At 34.5% G+C, this 21,728-nt stretch overlaps 1 protein-coding gene across 4 annotated transcripts in view; it reads left to right on the top strand.

Moving 5' to 3' along the window:
- RALGAPA2 (Ral GTPase activating protein catalytic subunit alpha 2) overlaps positions 1–21,728 on the top strand; it is a 393,192-nt gene that overhangs the window by 176,726 nt on the left and 194,738 nt on the right. For all 4 annotated transcript variants that reach the window (XR_008529157.1, XR_008529156.1, XM_054574136.1 and 1 more), the window contains exons 20-24: positions 2,441–2,531; positions 3,948–4,124; positions 14,929–15,122; positions 15,913–16,011; positions 16,248–16,403. Coding sequence is in view for 2 of the 4 variants with exons in the window: in XM_054574136.1 (XP_054430111.1) it covers positions 2,441–2,531; positions 3,948–4,124; positions 14,929–15,122; positions 15,913–16,011; positions 16,248–16,403 (717 nt within the window). In the remaining 2 variants the exon portion in view is untranslated. The remainder of the gene's footprint in view (positions 1–2,440; positions 2,532–3,947; positions 4,125–14,928; positions 15,123–15,912; positions 16,012–16,247; positions 16,404–21,728) is intronic.

Raw genomic sequence — 21,728 nt, 5'->3', positions numbered from 1 at the left:
TTTTATTAATTTATTTTTTATTGTTCAAATACATGTCTCCATTTTCCCACCACCGCTTTCCCCTGTCTCACCCACCCCCACCTCTCACTCCCAATCCTCCCCCACTTTGGCTTTGTCCATGGGTTCTTTATACATGTTCCTTGATTTGACCCTTTCCCTTCTTTTCCTCGTTACCCCTCTCCCTCCTTAACAAACAGGCAAGAAAAATATAACCAGCAACATCGAAAGGAAAAACCAAACCATCAAGTATATCTGTAATTTCTAATAATCTATTGTTGCTTTTTCATTTTTGTGATTCTTGTCTTTTATTTATTTAAATTATTCATCTATTATAATTCTAAATTCTTTATCTAATTATCTGAAACCCTTGAGAGAAAGGTTTAAGTCTGTTATTTTTTTTTTTTTTTTGAGACTCTTATGCATGGTGATTTATTTCCTTTGGTATTTGATAATCTTAGTTTAAGATAGCTGATCTTAAACTAAGAAACTTGAATATCTGAAGTGATGGAGTTTCACCAAAACAGGCTTTGCATTTGCTTCTTCCAGGAACCAGGGAGTATGACTATAATCCTAGAGCCTTAGTTCTTTTGCCACTGGCTGTGGTAATATTAGATTTGACCTTGAGATAGCCCCATTTCATTGCCCAGGTTTCTACTTGCTTTTGAGAGAGGGGATATAGATTATTTGGATTTTACTTTCTGTCAGTCCCAAATTAAAACCCAAATTTTGTATCTAGGATCTAGATCTATAGTTGGCAGACATTTAATTTTTCAGTTGGAAGCAGAAGAGCCTGCATTCTGCTTTTCAACTAAGGAAATATCTGGGTATATTTCTGTTATCACATTAGGTCAATATCATCCTTCTTTAAGGCTGCATAATACTTTTTAATATAATCTTGGCTGCCTTCTGTTTTTTGGCTTATAATTATTTTCTTTTAATTATACATCATAGTCCCTACTTCTCATTTGTTTGCTTGTTTATTATTCATACTTTTACTTGGTTCACTGAATCTAGATTTTCTTAATACACTCTATACTGGAGGATTTTAAATTTACATCTTCATTCCTGGATTTATCTTGTCTCACAATCCTGGATTTTGGTTGCCTACATGTAGGACATTCTCTCTGGATATTTAGCCCACAGATGAAAATTCAAATATCAGAAACTTTTTCAAGTTCCTTTGTTCATTATCCTTTTTTTCCTTCTTTCCTTTATTACCATTGTTCTCATGGTCCCTTAAGTTAATATCCTTTTGTGATTTCATTTTATTCCACTGTCATATGCAGCTGATTATAATCTCTTGTCTACCATTCTGCAACATTTTGTTATTTACCTTTTCTTTTCTCTTTCTCTCTCTCTCTCTCTTTTTTTAACCAACAAAAGATTATCTGCTCATTCTTGAATCACCGTAACAGTTCCATAATAATTTCTTCTTAACACTAATTCTGTAGATAACTACTAGGCTTTTCTTTCTAGATATGTTTTTAATCAAAATAAGCTATTGTCTGGAACATACAGTTGCTCATTTTGTCAATATTGGGTTGAAATTCCTAAACCTGATGTTGAAGGCCCGCTGGCAGCTGCCTCTTTTAGAAGGTGGTCTGCATTTTCTTATCTTTTTTTCTCTTCACCTGCCTGTCCTGCATGGCCTGCTATAATCAGCTTCTTTTCCTACACATAGAACTTGCTGATTACTACTCAGTGCTTCCTGCCTTGAATCCCCTCCTGCCTTCTCTCTACCACTTCATGTCTGTTGCCTTCTTGAACAGCAGTCCTGTTACTGTGGCCAATTAAGGTAACACTTTATTCTGCATACCTTGTAAAGAGAATTTATTTGTATATTTTGCTTATGTACCTTGTAATCATTTTGTGTAATTTGTATATGTTTTGTCTCTCTAAGCAAGGCATAAATTTTAAAGGAAGCAGATTGCCTCCAAATATTTTAGGCTCTGTATTAAATACAAGGTCCAGTGCTGAGTGGTGTTCAGGAAAGTCTGATGCACATTTAACACAGAAGGCACTGAGTAACCTTTAGAAAAGTCTCAGTGGAGTTTATGCCTTCCCTGCCAGCACACTCACCATCTGCGGGTAACTTAGGCCTTCTGGAGAATTGCATTCATTGTATATGTGTGTTTGAGAAGAGGAACAAATAGAACTTTGAAATAAGTTATTTTCATATAATTTTGTATTTCTTTTCAGTAAATCAGTTTAATTGGATAGCAGTTGACAAAATAGAAGCCATAAATTTCAGATCTTGAGTAATTTATAATTCAATTATAATAATTTGTGAACACATCCTTCCAATAGAAAACAGCATTCAGGTTTTTTGTTGCTATTATTATTGTTTATTTCTTTTTCTTTAGAAATGTAGACTAAAAACTTAACAGTCTTGTAAAAATTAAAACTTTCCTGTAACAAATAAATTTTTTCTTTCCTGAAGATCTTAGTTCGAAGAAGCAGCAGCTCTGCTGAATTGGATTTAAAAGATGATTTGCAGCAGACACAAGGAAAATGTAGGGAGAGACAGAAGAGTAAGTTCTAGGAAATGTGGTCTGTGTTCCTCCAGATTCAGAGTTGTTGTTTTTCATTTTCTTTTTACTTTCTAACTTGAATGCTAACTGAAGAACTGTGGTTGTGAAACAGGACATCTTTATTCCTGGAATCTCAGGAATGCTGGACATTTAGTTCACACATACAATAAAAACAGTTTCAGTCAGTTACCTATACCTTAGAGGCTTGTCTTTCCATCCCTGGGCCTTTCCCCAGGTGAGAGGCACAACCAATGCTAATAGCTAGGTGAGCAGACAAACCAAGAAGGAAAAATGATCTTCCCTAGAGAATTCCCACCTGCTAGGAGCAAAATGCTTCAGAAGTACATTGAAGTCAATAGTATAAGTATTTAAAAAATAAAAATTGATTGGAATCTTTACACATATTATCACGTGCTGTAAAATGTGATAATACTCTGCTTTCCCAAGAGCAGGTGCTAGGCCACCTTCTTCTCAGTGCAGCATAGTACAAAACTCAGGTCCAGGGTGTACTTGTTGGAACATGGAGGAGCTTCTTTAGGCTTCTTCTTCAGTCCCTGTTGGCTTAGAGTTCTGTGGCAGTGAAGTAAGGGACCTAACAAGTTAGTGACTGGGACAACTTTCACTTCTTTGCAAATGAAAAGAGGACAGCAGATTAGAAGCAGCAAGACTGGGGACTGTCAGCAGCAGATATAAAAAGCAGCTGAAAGAGTGAACAGACAGAATGGGTAGACATATAAAATTGTTATGAAGTAGACAGGAGACCTGAAAAAGTAAACTGTCTGGGTCTGTTTTGTGTTAGACAAAATAGCCCTCTAGGGCTTAATAGCTTTTGAAAGCATCACTGTATTTTGATAAATTACAACTTTTTAGTATATAAAGGAGAGAATTTCTATTGGAGAAAATGTTTTGCAGTAGAATATCTCATCCCCTAGTGATTCTGGGTGATTCAGCCCGAGTTGAGGTCTAGATATCAGGCTCAAGATGTAAAACATTATTAGACTCTTCCAGCCAGCAGAATAAACTTGCATTTGTTGTGGACCAGTTTCCCCCCTTTTCTTCCACATACCCTCATTTTATAGTTGCACACAAAAATTTGAGATATTCAGTAGATAAACTTTGAGATTGAGATAAACTTACGCAATTGATGTAATCCTTTGGGTCTGTGGTATAAACTGAGTTGAATCACCTGAAAACACTGCTACTTGTGTGATATGTACTGGAGCTATAATTATTAATGCCCTGCACTTAGACACTTTGTTTCATTGAGCAAGAGTCCCACACGGGCACATTTTGAGTCCCTCTGCCTTTTATGACTCCTGCTATGTCAGGTGTTTAGTTACTTGTGTGTAGGTAATTGTGAATGTTCTTATTTCCAGCTATTAGTTTTCTCACACTTTCTTTCTTCCATTGTGCCAGGTGCAAGTGTCAGCAGTGACACAGCTCTAGACTGTAACAATGAGGCAGAGTTGTCCATGAGTTCATGGCAGACCTGTGAGGAAGATACAGAACTGAACTCTCCCACAGATGATGTGGCTGACTCTGATGCCCGCCGTTGGTTACAACTGAGTCCCACAGATGCTTCAAACTTAACAGGTAACTGTCTTTGAAAAGGAGGCAACAGTGCTAATGGTTGGGAGATCCCACAGTTTCCTAGTTGTAAGAAATTTAGGGGTCCTTTAACAAACTGATGATAAGGGTGCCACCTCCAACCAAGTTGCTTGTGGCCACACCAACCATCTGTTTGTAATCAGTCATGAATTCTGAGACATGTGGAGAGGGTTCTAAATTAGTGGCCAGATATGGAAAGAAGCCTACAGCCACTATCCATCAAAGGAGGAAGCGATGATACTCATGTCAAACCTTTGGCATCCCTAATTCTGGAAACAGAAGAGTGATTTTATTCACTTTATAAGGGCCCTAAATCTAGGATAAGTTTAAGACTTTGAATAGCTTATTGATGAATATGTTTTTGAAGTTTTACTATAAAAAGTGAGCACCAGTGAGCTTAGTACACAACCTTAGAAATAGAATAACAGCCCTGGCGGGGTATCTTAGTTGTTTAAAGTGTCACCCCAATACACCACGTTTGCGGGTTTGGTCTCTAGTCAGGGCACATACAAGAACCAACCAATGAATGCATAAATAAGTGGAATAAAAAACAATGTCTCTCACTCTCTCTCAAGTCAATAAATAAAAATTAAAAAAATACAACATCCAAACTAGTAAGATTTCCTAGGGGGCCTTCTCAAGTCCCTTTCCTTCTCCCATTATTCTGTGACCCTATCTCAAATATTTTTATAATCCCTTGATTTCTTTATAGACCTACCACATATATCTGTCCTCAAACAAATATATTTTTTAACTTTTAAAAAATGACGTTATACTCTAGGGTTTTTGTTTGTTTGTTTTTTGCACATTTACCCCAAGTGTAGTATTTCTAAGATTCATATGTGGACTACAGAGCCAAACTTTCTGGGCTTGCATCCAGGCTCTGCCAAGGAATTGCTGGATGACTTTGAGCAAGTTATTTAATCTTTCTGTCCTTCCACTTCTTTTCTGTACAATAGGTATAATAATAGTCCCTACTATAGGGTTGGTGGCAGAATGAAAGAGTGAGCTTACAATTCTAGTGTACAAAATATTGTATATGGAAGTGCTCTGCAGTTTTAGCTATTCACATGCACACATACATCCATACATACGTACACATATGCATAATGTGTGACTCTGGGTATGCAAACCTTGAAAGTCTCAGCTCCCTCGCCTTTGTGACAGGGTGGATGAGAATGGGGACCTCAAAGAGGAGGTGGGTATTTGATTTGCTTTGTTTTATGTGTCAGGAGAGACAAGTGTCCTGAGGAACTCAGTATGCAAAGTGCTAACCATAGCCAAGTCTTTCCTGGTCTTCCACACTAATGTTTACATACAGAAATCTTTTATAAAAACAACTGTTATTTGTAAACACGTGTTGAGTAAAAATTGTTATTAAAATGGCTAAAAATTATTTTAATATAAAGTCCAAAGTTTTACCTTAGTTTTTTTTAACCAAGCAAACTTTAGTTTCTATTAATCTTAACATAAAATGTAACCAAAGTCTCTGATGTTTTGGAAATTCTCGGTGGAGTAACATTAAAACTTCAGAAATTTACATAGGAAAAGTAAGATGTAGTATAAAATCTTTTATCTGTAAGATAAGACCAAGAGGTATGATCTTAATGAATATTTATTGTGTATTTTAAGAATAGAATAATCAACAAAGAAAAACAGACCAGTTAGCTGTAAGAGAATACCATACTGCCTTATAATGCTGTAGTGCTGTCCTTAAAAGATAGTGAACATATTTGGTCTATATATTCCAATCCACTAGTAGAAGGCTTACAGGGGCAGTGAGAAAATGGTTGGCAAAATACATGCCTAGTTTTTAAATTATTGGATAGCAATTTGTACTTCTCAAATTTGTGTTTGTTTTTTAAATGATTTAAAATTATTTATATGTAGTTATGTATAATGATTTTGAATAACAATGCTATTAATTTATATAGGATCTAACCCTTTACAAAGAACTTGATTCTGTATGGTAAGTAGACCAAGTCTTACATACTCTGTTTTAGAGATGGCAAAACTGAGTCCCAGAGAAATTTTGTCTTGCGAGAGGGTGTCAGGAGAGACAAGTTTTTTTGAGAAACTCAGTATGGAAAATGCTGACCATAGCCAAGTGTTTCCTGGTCTGCCATACTCATGTTTACATATAGAGATTTTTATAAAAACAACAAACTGTAAAGCACATGTTGAGTAAAAATTGTTATTAAAGTGCTAAAAATGATTTTAAGCATTAGGGTAAGTGCCAGAATTAGAACTGCATTTTAAAGTGTTTTGACTCCACATAGAGTGCTGTTTATTCTCTTTCAATGCACTGCTGTTAAAATGACAGCTGTACAAATTTTGTGAATCATTAATACATTCATGGAATAAATGGCTTTTCTGGGTTTAATGTGCAGACTACTCAAGGGGAACTCATGATAGCACTGTTGAAGGCAATACTGAATCTTAAATAAGGTGAATTTACTTAAACAGGAACTAGTTTTAATTATTTTTATTGAAAAGAGAGAAAATTGGGTGATTACTTCCTTTGTCCTTGGGAAAGATTAGTTTTGATCCCATTTCAGCATATACATCGGATAGCTCAATTTAATAAAATTATGTGAGGTAATTGTATATGATGTACTCTCTCTGTCATGATTAACTCCTCCAGCTACTTAGTTTTTCTTTGAAATACTAATGTAGAGAATCAGTACACTCAGTTCAATAGTTCATCTTGTCATCTGTGAAAAGGACAAACTGTAATATGATAAGGTTTATGGATTATCACAGTTCTGAATTTAACTTTCTGTTCTTTAGAGGATTTCTTTATAAATGTACAAAATAAAACTCATGTTAGCCTGACCTTTAGGACTTGCCAAGAGAGTGATCAAACAATTTGAGTGTGTCTGTTTCCCATTGAATAATCCTACCAGTTATCAAATGCTTAGAAAAATAAATGTCTAAAATCTTCAGTTCCTTCATCACTGGCAAAATAACAGCTTAGTTTTATATTTGCTTTCTCGTTTAAAACATCCCATATTTACTGAAAATAACAGCTAAATTTATTGTGCCTTCTGTCAAAATGTACTGGGGATTTGTTTTAATCTGGTATGGTAAGACATGCAGACATGGAAATGATTATCATAAAGGAAGAAGTTTATACTCAGCAAGTCCCTAGAAACAGGAGACCTGGCTTGCTGTGCAGGTAAGCCACACAGGAAAGCACCAGAGTTGGTCAGGAGACAGTGGGAAAGAGGGGGAAAACTGTGCAACAGCCTTAATTGTCAAAGGCAAGGCAAGCCAGGGTAAACAGAGGTAGGATTGGCTAGTTTGAACAATTTCAACTGACCGTGGAGCATAGATTCTGTCCCTAGTTGCTTAGTACCAAGCCTTGGGGTGACTGTGGCAGGGAGATTTATTGGCTTGACATGGAAGAGCCAGATAAAGGAGGAAGTTCAGAAGTATGAACTTTGGATTGGGTAGTATGCGTATGAAAGAAACACTTCCTGTGGAATCGTTTGCTGTCTCTTGGAACTGTTAACCCTAGGATGAGCAGGGGCAGTCCTTTCCTGGTGTGTAGGTTCTAGATCCAGACCATCAGTTGATACCTTCATCAGTTTTGTTCTGTTGAGGTAATAATTTTGAGGAATATTTATGACTCTATAACTAAGAATCAATATAGCTGCTGACATAATCTCTTATTTTGCAAATAAGCTTACAAACTAGAAATACTGATTTTCATGCTATAAGAAACAAAAATAGGAATAAATCATAGCCACAGTTGATTTAATAGCTTACCAAGAAAACAAGACATTTCATGATAGCAAAAATAATGTGATAAGTGTTAGGAGGTTCATTTAAAGAAAGTTTTAATCACAGGGATAGACAAATAGAGTAATAAAATAGAATATAAAATACATAAATGAATCCGCACAGGAATGGAATCATGATGTTATGAAAGAGGTGACATTACAAATCTAGCAAGGAAAGGATTTACTGTTTAACAAATACGTGTGAGGCAAGTATTTAGTCATATAGAGAAAAAAAATGAAATAGAATCCCTACCTGACACCATGCCCACAGTCAGTTCCAGATGGATAAAATACTTAAACATGAAAAGGAAATTTTTAAAACCTTTAGAAGAAAAACATATTCTAAAAAATATCTAAGACCTTGGGGTAGGGAAGATTTTCTTAAATGATGTGTTTTTAAAAAGCTAACTGAAGGAGATTATTAGTCATTAATTTAACTGCAGCATAAATAAAACTTTCCTTTTATTATCAGAGAAAGTTTAAGAACTCTAAGGGGTGATAGAACCCTGAAGGAAAAAGCCAGCTTTGGTATTCTTCCCTCTCCAGGCTCCTGTCAGATCAGTGATGTTTTTTAAGATAAGATTTAGTAAGAAATGGTATCCAGCATTTTGATTTAGTGGGAAGGAGGTCAGTGGTCTTCCCCCACTGGAATGTAAGGTAGGGGAGAGTGTCATTGTTTCTGTTCATAGCTGATTCTTGGCTTCTAGACCTATACAGAGCAGGAGAGGAACATTAGTAAATAGTCAAATCAATGAATGAACAGGGATGTCCAACTCATGGGAAGAATATGGCCCAACACAAAATCATAAATTTACTTAGAACATTTTTTTGTGATTATGTGCTGTAATATATTTAGTATGTGGCCCAAGACATCTCTTCTTCTAGTGTGACCCAGAGACTCCAAAAGGTTGGACACCCTGCTTAAATTTAGGATATTGTTTTATTTAGCTAAAATAGCAATTAAATTTTAACCTTTCTTAGTAATAATAAATGTGAGATTCGGTTTCAAAACCTTTTTTTGTTTACTATATTTATCACAGCACTGCCTCCAAATATTGTTATAGAAATCCTTTTACCACTTCTGCTTTTAATTATAGCTGTGCATGTGAATTGCATTCACTGTTACTTGCCACCAAAGCTGTTTTGTCAAAATGATCTGTGTGTCAGTGTTATTTGCCATTAGACACTTTTTTGGCATTTTGGCTTTGATCTGTCCTGATCGGCTGCTCACCTTGGAAAGCAGATGAGGAAAGAGAAAGTCAGGCTGTAGTGCTGGCCAACAGAATACCAGCCAACCTGCTACCTCTCCACTTTGGACCCTCAAAGGTTAGGCCTGATTATTCTGGTCCCAGAATTAAGGTATTTCAATTGAGCCTTTAGGTTTGTCTTTAATTTCAAATCAAAAGGGAAATTCATTTCTAAAGTGCCTGCTATGTTTCTTCAACACTCTACGACCCCTGCATATCAAACCCCTATGTGAAATAACTTGGCCGTAAGTGCCTATTTTACCAAGACTTATGTTATAACTAAAATTTTTTGGATATTTACAAAGTTCTAAACTTTATATTGCTGTGTTAAAATCATGTATATGTTTAGAAAGATAAATATTTGTTTGCAAGTGTTTCAAGTTTTAATAAAAAGCATTTAAATGACCCTATTGCATTTAGTAATAATGAAATGAAAAGACATTAGGTTAGCATACTAGCTTGCTCATGAAAAAGAAAATAAAACTAAATATTTGGCATTTTTTAGGTGAATTGAAATTTTCTGAAATCTCATATCCCTATTTTTAATTAAGTTCTGCTTCACTGAGGAACCATCTACATGTAAAATGTCAGCATCTGTTCTGTTACTTATGCCACAAGTACAATAGTTTTGGGGCAAAAACATTTCAACTCCTTACAAATTTTTTCACAGTAATATTGAGCATGCAGTCATTTCAAATACTTCTAAAAGACTCAACATATTTTGATAATGTAATGGAGATGCTACCTAGGGTTTTATCATTGAGATATAAATATTTCAGAGAGCATAGGAGTATTGAAACTTTTTTTTAGATATATATTAGTTGGCAGATAGCAAGGAGGTGCAGATGATGAGGTACCTAGCCTTTTTTACTTGGTCGTGCCACTCAAGCAAAGCTCCAGTGTCATTGGAGTGCTGGGGGACTAATCTTTATTTTGGATGGATGCATTTTGGGGTTGGTGGGAGGGAATAAACAAAAATATAAATCATCTAATCCCCTTATTTTTTTTAAAACCCCTCAAGGGATTAAAAACATCATGATATTCTTTATGAGAAAAATAAATGCCATTCTATGCTGTGTATTCACTTGGGGGTCTTCTGTTGATTTATAAACTTTCATTAAAGCTTCATCATACCTTCTTGACTGACATATACTTGGTATTGCACTTATTTTACAGGTTAAACATTAGGAGGATAAGTTTCTTTCAGAGAACCCAGCCGACCCATAATCAGGTTTTTGTTCTCTACCTCCTGTCTTTCAGGCACAGTGTTTAGGAGTTAGATTTTGAATTAGATCTGTACATTTTATTGTGCCTCTTTAATAGATTATATGATATTTATATGGGAACTATAGATGTATTTTCCTCTAAGAAGGAACAGTGCTCCTGTGTAAGGCCTTTCCATGACACTTTGTGCCATCCTTATTAAATCTTTTTTTCTCAGTGTCTTGGGATCTTTCAATGTCCAATAAAATAAGCTATTAGCCACTGTCTCGGGTGCAGGAAAAGATGCAGACCATTCTTGGATCTGCCCTGGCTCCTTGTCAGATTCACTCTTTTTGACTCCTCATTGGATCTTGTCATTTCTCTACTTGAGATCCTAACATCCCCTAATTGTGCTTCAATTTCTTTGATTAGGCCCTAAAAGCACTAACAACATATGTACTCAAAATGACAGTGGGAGATGGTAATTGCCTAAAAATCATTTTGTCTTCATTTGTGTGGGAAATTGTGAGGAATACAACTTCAGGAATAATTATGTTAAAAACAAATTGTGTAAGATAGAAAGAGGATTCGTCGTAGGACACAACTTTTTTTTTTTTTTTAGTAGTTCTCAAATTCTTATTTAAGCAGAAGAGTGATGTGTATATATGTGCTTTTTTTTTATTCTTCAAATACATTTGTCTCCATTTACCCACCACCACTTTTCCCTGCCCCACCCACCCCCACTTCCATCCCTCAATCCTTGCGCACATTGGCTTTGTCCGTGGGTCCTTCATACATGTTCCTTGATTTAACCCTTCCCCTCCTTTTGCCATTACCCTCCTCCCTCCTTCCCTCTTGTTTCTGTTGGTTTATTTTTTCTTTCAGTGTTGTTGGTTATATTTTCCTTGTTTGTTTGTTTTGTTGATGAGGTTCCACTTATAGGTGAGATCATATGGTATTTATCTTTCACCCCCTGGCTTATTACACTTAGCATAAACATGCTATTAAACAGTGAATGGGTCAATAATGAGATCAAAGGAGATATCAAAAAGTTTCTGGAAACAAAGGAAAATGAACACACAACAGTCCAAAACTTATGGAACACAATGAAGGCAGTCCTCAGAGGGAAGTTCATAGAAATACACGCCTACCTAAAAAAGATAGAAACATTTAAAATAAACGACCTAACCCTACAGCTTCAGGAACTGGAGAAACAACAACAAACAAAGCCCAGAGCAAGTAGAAGGAAGGAAATAGTCAGGATCAGAGCAGAATTGAAGGGCATAGAGACTAAAAGAACAATTCAAAGGATCAATAAATCCAGGAGCAGTTTCTTTGAAAAGATAAAATCAACAAGCCTTTAAGTGGACTCATCAAGAAAAAAAGGGAGAGGCCCCAAATAAATAATATCAGAAATGAAAGAGGAGAAATAACAACTGACACCACTGAAATACAAAAGATTGTAAGAAATTACTATGAGTAATTGTATGCCAAGAAATTTGAAAACCTCGATGAAATGGACAAATTCCTAGAAAAATATAACCTTACAACACTGAATGAAGAAGAAGCAGAAAGCCTGACTGATAAAAGCTTGTGAAATTAAAGCAGTAGTCAAAAAAATCCCAGCTCACAGAAGCTCTGGACCAGATGGTTTCATAGGAGAATTTTACAAAACATTTAAGGAAGAGCTAACCCCTGTCCTTCTCAGACTATTCCAAAAAATCCAAGATGAGGGAAGACTCGCAGACTCTTTTTATGAGGCCAGCATCACCTTACTCCCAAAACCAGATAAAGACCCTACAAAGAAAGAAAACTACGGGCCAGTATCGCTGATGAACATAGATGCTAAAATCCTCCACATAATATTGGCAAACCACATCCAGCAATTCAGTAAAAGGATCCCCCACCAGGATCAAGTGGGATTCATCCCAGGGATGCAAGGATGGTTCAATATTTACAAATCAATAAATGTAATACATCACATAAACAAAAGGAAAGACAAAAACCACATGATCATATCAGTAGATGCGAAAAAAGCGTATGATTAGGTACAGCATCCATTTATGATAAAAACACTTAGGAAAGTGGGAATAAAGGGGACATACTTCAACATAATAAAGACCATATATGAAAAACCTACACCAACATCATATTCAGTGGGCGAAAACTAAAAGCTTCCCCACTAAGATCGGGAACAAGATAAGGATGTCTGCTTTCACCACTTCTATTCAACATAGTATTGGAAGTCCTAGCCACAGCAGTCAGACAAGAAAAAGAAATAAAATGCATCCAAGTTGGAAAACAGGAGGTAAAGCTGTCATTGTTTGCAAATGACATGATAGTATACATTAAAAACCCCATAGACTCCACCAAAAAACTACTCAACCTAATAAGTGAACTTGGCAAAACAGCAGGATACAATGTCAATATTCAGAAATCGGAGGCATTTTTGTACACCAACAATGAAATGGAAGAAGCAGAAACCAGGAAAAAAAATCCCCTTTGCTGTTGTAACAAGAAAAATAAAGTACCTAGGAATAAACTTAACCAAGGAGGTAAAAGACCTGTATGCAGAAAACTATACAACACTGAAGAAGGAAATTAAGGAAGACACAAATAAAAGGAAGCATATACCATTTTCATTGATTGGAAGAATTAACGTCATCAGAATGTCCATACTACCCAAAGCAATTTATAGATTCATGAAACACAACTTTTTAAAGTCCCTCCAAAGATTCAAAAGAGAAGCAAAGCTAAGGAGATCCTAGTTAAATAAATACATTGACAGATAAGAAGAAAGAACGAACACTGGTCTAGCTATATATATGATGTTACATAAACTTTAAAGCAGAAATCATTTGTTAGTAACAACAATAATTCTGAATTTATATGAACTTCATAGCATCTAAAAATATGAAGCGAAAGTTGACAGAATTATAAGGAACTACTGATAAACCATATTTATAGTAGAAAATTTTAATAACTCAAAAATTAGTGAGTTAAAAAATACTAGACTAGAGAATCCTTACACAATACAATTAATGGAGATATATATATATAGGAGATATTTTATATCTGTATAAAACTTTGAACTTAAAATGTGTGATTAAAGGTACATGGAACATTTATAGAAATTGACCAATTACTACTTTAAGCAAATCTCAATCGATGTCACAATTTGAAACTATACCACATTCTGTGAATGTGATACATAAATTAAGAACAAAATAAAAACCTAAAATACATTAGACACTAACAACTGTACTTTAGATAAGTTAAATCCAAGGAGAAATTAAATTATAAATTAGGAAATATTTCAAAGTGGACTACAGTGAAAACTACATATCCAAAGCTCTAGAATGTAGCTGAAGACTTATATGGAGCAAAATGGATGCCCTTAGGTTTTTATATTAGAAAAGAAAAATATGTATGTATTCTGTTCAAAAATTAGGGGAAAATGGCAGAATAATATATAGAAGTTGATAAAAGGGAACTATTAAAGCAAAGTGCAAACACATGTGCTAAAAAGTAATAGAGAAGACTATCAGAAACAACTCATTAAAAAAATACACAACTAGGCAAAATTGATCAAGGAAAGAATATTGAGGGTGAAAAGGGAACAGAACTAAAAAAAATAAAATTTTAAATAACATAATAGGTTAATTTGAATATATTTATAAAAATAAAGGCCACTTCCTAGTTTTATGAAGCTTCAAATAAGTGAGAAACTGTTTTTTCCAACTTGTTCCAGATGCTGGAAAGAAAGCTCCCTAACTTCTGTTATCTAACTTTTGTTACCTTGATAATGAAACCAGAGAAGATGCATATTTAAGAAGGAAAAATAAAATTCCATCTTTCTTAAAAGCATATCAGCAAAAATCCTAAACAAAACATTCAAATGAAATACAAGAATATTGGGAAAGGATCATACATCAGAGGTAAGAAACGTCCATTATGGGAACACAAGCAAAAAAGAAAAAAATCCATCATGAGATAAACATGAGACAAATCTCAATTAAAGAAAATTTTACAAAATATCTGGTCAGTGCTCCTCAAAACTGTCAACATCTTAAAAAACAAGGGAAATCTGAGAAAATGTCATAGCCAAAAGGAAGCTGAGGAAACATGACAATTAAATGCACTGTGATATCCTGGATGGAATCCTTGAACAGAATGAAGACATTAGGTTAAAATTACCTAAAGCAGTCTGAGTATGGATTTTATAATACTGTTTTAATGTTGGTTCATTAAGTGTTATAACGTGTCATGCTTATGTGGGATGTTTAGCAATAGGGAAACTCAGTATGGAGTATATGGAAATTCTCTACACTATCTTAGTAATGTTTTTATAAACTTCAAAAGTATTCTAAAAAACTAAGTTTATTTTTTTAAAAAGTAATTCAGTAAAAATTGTCAAGCAGACAATTTTCATCTTAATTATTTTACTCTGAATACATAAACTTTGCATCATTGGTAATTTTCCTTAAAGAAAAAGGCTCTGTGATAAAATCAAGATTGTGTTTCCAGGGTTAACACACATGTTTTTCTCCATAGATAGCAGCGAATGCCTTGCAGATGATTGCAGCATAATTGCTGGAGGGAATCTCGCTGGTTGGCACCCAGACTCTGCCGCTGTGTTATGGCGAAGAATCTTGGGAATCCTTGGAGATGTGAATAATATCCAATCACCCAAGATTCATGCCAAAGTTTTTGGCTATCTCTATGGACTGTGGTATAAACTAGCAAAGGTACTCTTGCTATGTTACCTTTTATTCTAATATGGAAAAATTGACCTAGTTTAACATAAAAACTGCGTTACGATTCACTACTGAACATATCCTGGAACAAAAATTAGGTGTTTATGCAAAGTATGTTTGATTATCAAAGAATAAATAATAATAACTATAGTTTGGTCATTTTATAAATATGGAAGAATTACTTCATTTAATGCATAAATGCATTACTATAGGATATTTAAGACTAGGACATTGTTCAGTCATTTTAAGTACTCTTTTTATAAAAGTGATACTGGTTTTATTATACAAAATTTGAAAAATGTAGAAAAATACTAAGAAGTAAATTGACACCACCCCCCAACAGAGATTACTGATATTAAAAATGGTCTTATTTCTAGAGATAAGCAAATTTTTATTAGAGTACATACAATTTTTACTCAGGTTTTTGTTCATAACATGCATTTTCCTCATTTTTTGTCAATCCGTGATTTATGTTTATACAGTATAACTCGTTGAACCATTTCTTATCATTTGGAATTCAGGACCTCTCCAAGCATTAATTTTCAAGGAAAAACAATGCCCTAATTTTGTATTACTTCTAAAAACACATATAATAAGTTAAATATACAATTTGAAAGGACAATAGATTTCATAATAAAAGAACACTTGTAAATATTGTAGGTTTCCACTTAACTTATAGAGACTTTATTGGAAGCAGCTTTTTGACCATGGAACACAATGTTGGAATATTGTTGGGATAAACTGTGTTGCCTTCCCTAAAATCTTCCTCTTTGTGAATTAGATACGAGATAATCTAGCAATAAGCCTGGATAACCAGTCTTCTCCATCTCCTCCGGTCTTGATCCCACCACTCAGAATGTTTGCATCATGGCTATTTAAGGCAAGTCAATATGTTTTTATTCCTTTATTGTAATTTCCTCTTCTTTCTGAAATTGCATTTTAAAAATGTAATTGTCCAATACTGGATGTTTCAAAGATGGGCTGGGCATTACTAAAGCCATTGCATCGCACATCTCCATAAACAACTCTTGTGGAAAACTGAGAAGTAAATGACATGTTGAAATTCTCTGCTGCATCTGGAGTTGGTTAAATCTTTAAACATTATCTTCTTGGCAGGCAACGACATTGCCAAATGAATATAAGGAAGGCAAACTACAAGCCTACAAATTGATCTGTGCCATGATGACCAGACGCCAGGATGTTCTGCCAAACTCAGACTTCCTTGTGCATTTTTACCTTGTGATGCACCTGGGATTAACCAGTGAGGATCAGGTATTCTATGATTCTTTTATCATGGCACCCCATTGGGAATATGCATATAACTTTTTGCAGGTTAAATTGGGGTTTATGAAAATACATCGGAAGTATTAAAATTCTCAGTAGTTTTGACTCCTTTTCACACAACAACACACTGGTCTTTCCAAAGTGTAAATAAGATTTTATCACATACCTGTTTCTTCTCCCCAATGACTTTATATTGAATCTACCAAATTTGAATTTTATTCTATGACTTTTACACTTCTATATAATCTAACCTCTGCTTACATTGTCAGTTTCAAACATGCTGTTCAACCATATTTTGTTGGGGTTCTACATCACATATTGTTTGAAGAAAATGATTCTCGTCATTTAAAAATGTTTGAATGTTCGAAAATTGTTGTTTTAGAAGTTAGAATGTATTTGGAAGACCTCATCCCTCCATTAGGGGTCCTCACTTTTCTTGAGTAGGAATTAGTTTCATGTCTCCCACAAAGAAATATGATTGGTAGTTAGGTTGAAACAGAAAGGCCAAAGGAGCTGCTAGCAGTTACCCCTTTTTGTAGACCCTGGGTGTGCAGGGTGAGATGTGGCCAAACCCTGGCCTTCCTCCCTTAAGAAGTCCCCTGCCAGTGGGCGGAGGATGGGAAGGAAGCCAGGAACACCCTGACTTTTGATTTTCTGTGTGAATATCAAACAAGCAAGTAATATGATTGGCTTGAACTTCACAGAGGTTATTCTGGACTCTGTTTGGAAGATGGTTTTAAAAAATGTGAGAGTGGTAGGATAGGATAGAATAGATTGTCTTCCTGGAGACAGAGAGATTAATTAGGAAGTAGTTAAATGAATATATAATAGATTTCTTAAAAGATTAGAAGATGGAGATTGGAAGAAGAAGTAGGAAAGAGTCAAGAAATTTTAAGGCATTTAATTTTATCACTGGGTCTATACCTAGTGATAAAGAGCTACATGGCGTGTAGGTATTAATTAATGAACTTGAATTATTTGTGACCTATAAGTAGCCATCCTTTCTGTATTTCTTTCATTCTTGAATGTGTGATGTAGATACACAGACTTTTTGATACCCCCAGGATATATGTAACAGGTCATTCTCCTGATTAACCAGCTTTTCTTTGTTGCTTCACAATGCACTTAAATTAAACCTTCCCAACCGAACTATTGCAATATATTCCCTGATGAACAATTTGAACTTTAATCATTGAGCTTTTATTTGAAGTTAATAGCTATACTGAGTTGTTTTTGTTATATTTGCTCCAATTTAAGCATTGTGTAAAGGACATTTGTGTATCAGGCTAGACTTAGACCCACAGTCTTTATTTCCTAAATAATAGAAATAGGTGGGAAAGTAGAAGTGTTTGTGCTCAGATATTTTGCAGCCATCATTGCAGGTGGAAGCATCTTTTGCAGAATGTTACTACTCAAGGTGTGTGGTATAAATAGGGAAGAGAATTAACTCTCACAGATAATAATGAGATCTCTCATTGACAGAACCAAGAGAAGATGATGCTGTTAACACTGATGCACTTGCAAGCAATATTTTGCTAAGATTTTGCAGGAAAAGAAATTTACTTAAAAATAATAATCAACTATACAATCTCTTTTAATAAAACAAATTGGAAGTTAACAGAAAACAGTATTTCTAGACTAGGTTTTCTTGAAAGTCATATAAATAGGTATGAGTTTAGAAACATCTTTCTATTTTTAAGTGTGTTGGAGTGAAAATGAAACAATAAAATGAGATGTAATAAGTATAACATTTGAGAACCCAAAACATTATTTCAAACAATAGGATTTTACATTGTAGGAAAAATTTCCAAATTTTATACTTAAAATCATTTTCACATTGTAATGTATGCCGTGTTTTTTGTTAATTTGATCTTTTGTAGTTCATTATAAAATGCATAAATCTTAAATGATGGCCCATTGCTAGCAGTATTTCCAGTGTCCAGACTTCTAAGACAAAATGGGGATATCATAAATATCTATTTTATAATCTTCCTGTTGTTTGAATTTTTAGGTGTTTAATAGAATTGACTTTTGCTTTAACCTTTACAATTATTGGTATATGTTTTAGAAACCCTGGCTGCCAAACAGAATTACTATAAATAAACTTTATTCCTTTGCTAGAAAAAAATTACACAGAAGATCTTCTAATGGGACTTCTCATTTAAATGAGATATATCTCTGGTAATTAGTTTAACTTTTGGCCCAATGTCTAAATAGATCATGGTGGTTGTTCCAGAACTTATATATACTTCTGGAAACACATGTTATATTATAAAAGGAAAAGAAAGATTTTACTGTAAATAATGCAGTTAAATTCAATTTTTTAATTGACCAACTGTGTACCTGTGACAACTACCATCTCAGGATTTGTTTCCATCTTGTGAGAGTTCTCAAAGAGCCACACTTTTATGTAGTTTGGCACTAAAGCCTTTGGTCATGAAGAGAGAACCTTATTTTTTCTTATTTTTTTAATAAGATAAGTAATAGCAAATAATTTTTAAAGTTTTAACATCTCTTAGTTTCACAAACAAAATCCAAGGTGCATTTCTCCTTTTCGCCTCTGGGTGGCACACTTGTCTGCATAACTCTTAGCTGTGCGGCTCAAGAACCACCACTGAGTTTTAAAACTTCCATGAGACCCAGGACCCTGTGAGCATTACAGTATGGCATGGTCATTTTACAAATGCTTTCCTAAATCTGAAAGTATGAAAATTATGTCAGTAGTGGCTAATAATATGTTGAATCTGAAATAAGTTTCAAGATGTCAAAAATCTTTTTTTTGTCCATATGTAAGGGTGTTTATATTAATTGAAGACTTTTTTAATTAAAAATACTATTTGCGAAATAGATGTCTCACAGATGGTGTTCTGTGATACAATCGTGTGAAGTCTTGGTTTCATCTAATATAGCAATTTTCAACCGGTGTGCTATGGCAAACTGGTATGCCCCAATAATTTTTAAAACATGCAAAACCTGACTATTTAGTCATAGGCACTGACCTCTTTACATTAGATTCTCAAATTTAAAAAATGACAACAGCCAACATAACAATAGCTGTCAGTGTGAATGAATCAAAATTATATCTATTTTTTTGTCAGAGCAGCACAAAAATATGACCTTTTCAGTGTGCCACAGAATTTTAGTAATTAGATTATTTGTCCCACAAGGTGAAAAAGGTGAAAAATCACTGATCTAATATGATAGCAAAATAATTATGTAAACAAATGTATAGTCACCTCTATATTTAAATAATAATAATTTATATATTCAATAGCCAGAATTCAAAATGTTACATTCTAAACCAACTGTTTTTAATATTGGTTGGACCAGTTTTAGCTATTCTAATAACTTTAATAATTTAATAGCTAAAACAATGACCTTATCAAATAGCATTACCTACACTGTAAGTTTATGGTTTTTTAGTGTAATTGAGAAAAATACTTTGATACAGCTTTATTTTTCCTCAACTATAAATTTTTCAAAAATTGATTCTGTTAATGGTTTAGAAAAATAATTGGGATCATAAAGACTCTCAGAATAACTGTAAATTATGAATGAAATTTGGGGTGCTTGTGGGACTGCCCAGCCTGCCTATGAAAGGTCTTCCAGCCAGCCTTCCTCTACTTAGCTGCTTTGTGCCTGATTCAGGCAGAGGTCTTTGTTTCTCCAGCACCCACAGTACCAGACTCTGCTGGGAACTGCATGATGCTGTCCCATTGATTCTTCTCTGCAGTTCAGTTAAATAAATACTATAATCCATTCTATAAATAAGTAAGGCTCAAAAAAATACTGAGAACTTTTGCCCAATGCCACATATTTTTTAAAAAGACTATTAGAATTCACAGGCAAGTCTAGCATATTCCACAGGTTATGTCTTTTTCATTGATTCACAGCTGACAAGCGTATCAAGCAAACAGTCTTTGGTCCTATTCCTCCATTCTCTCTTGTTTTATTATATATATATTTTTTTAATCCACACCTGAGGACATTTTTTTCACTGCTCTTGGGGAGAGAGGAAGGGAGAGAGAGAAACATTAATGCAAGAGAGAAGCAGTTGTCAGTTGTCTCCCGTATATGCCTAGACCAGGGGATCATATGTGCTTGTGCCCAGAACCGGGATTGAACCTGCAATGCTTTGGCTACTGATGACTGTTTACCCATGCAGCACTGGCCAGGGCATCTTTCGTTTTGTTTTACCTGGGCTCTGGCTTTGGTCTCACCTCACTTCAGAATCCTCCTTTTTGAAATACTATCTCACGACCAACCTGAAAATATTTTTTCATAGTAGCTTCCTAGTTCATCACCCTCTTTTAATTTCTCTTCAAAAGCTCTTCCTAGTTTTTCTTAGGTTTTCCTAATGCTTAAGCAGATTTTTTACCTCAGTCTTCCCAAAAATATTTGGACATGAAAGAAGTTATGATTTGGATGTATTAAGAACAGTTCCTATTAATTTCATCATTATTTAAAATGTATGGAAAGATAAATGTGTGTGAAATGGAAAAGGATAGTTGAGGAAAAGAATTTTATTTTCATGTTTCTAAGAACATATATCAAAGACTGGAAAGTTTTCTTTGCTTAAAACAATAAGCTATTTTTTAATTGACTTACAGATTTAATGTCTTAATGTAGTTTGGTATACAGCAATGTTGAATTCTCTTTAAATGAAAAGCTTATGTTAATGCACAATTATTGTTGCAAATTTGCATGTAAAAATTCTGGGAAATATTGGCCTATGTCATTTTCATCTATACAGTCATATTATTGTATTCTGTAACACCAGAAAAGCATGAGGCCTCTTACAGCTGGAGGAATATGTATTGTTCTTCCTAGATATAACAATCCACTTACGAATCAGAATCATAATCGTATAAAGTTATGATACAGTATAATATAGTGTGAAATAGTATAATAGTTCAGAGCGTGGATTTCAAGACCACCCGCGTGAGCTCCAATCTTGGCTATACCCTTATTCAAGTCATTTGACCTTGATGTGCCTTGGTTACCTTACCTGTAAAATTAGGTCATTGTAGTGCCTACCTCGGAGGGCTGTTTGAAGACTTTGAGGAAGTAAAACATATAATGCACTCAGTTCAGAGCCTGGACATAATGGCCTTCAGTAAGTGTGAGCCCTTTTAATGATAATGAAGATGGTGAGGAGAAGGACAGCAAAAGTTTGAGTTACCAGTTTATTCTATTTTCCTGATATCTTAAATGTTGACTTTCTTTCTCCCTCCATGTATTTTCTTTTGAACACAATGATTTCACTAAAAATGTAACCAGGCATTGTGAAATTTCAGAACATGCGGAGAAATA

The sequence above is a fragment of the Pteronotus mesoamericanus genome, unplaced genomic scaffold (genome assembly GCF_021234165.1).
Source record: "Pteronotus mesoamericanus isolate MK-2021 breed Mesoamerican mustached bat unplaced genomic scaffold, CSHL_Meso_final contig_25, whole genome shotgun sequence".
NCBI classification, from domain to species: domain Eukaryota; kingdom Metazoa; phylum Chordata; class Mammalia; order Chiroptera; family Mormoopidae; genus Pteronotus; species Pteronotus mesoamericanus.
The sequence above is the reverse complement of the archived record's forward strand: the minus strand, read 5'-3'. Positions and strand labels throughout refer to the sequence as shown.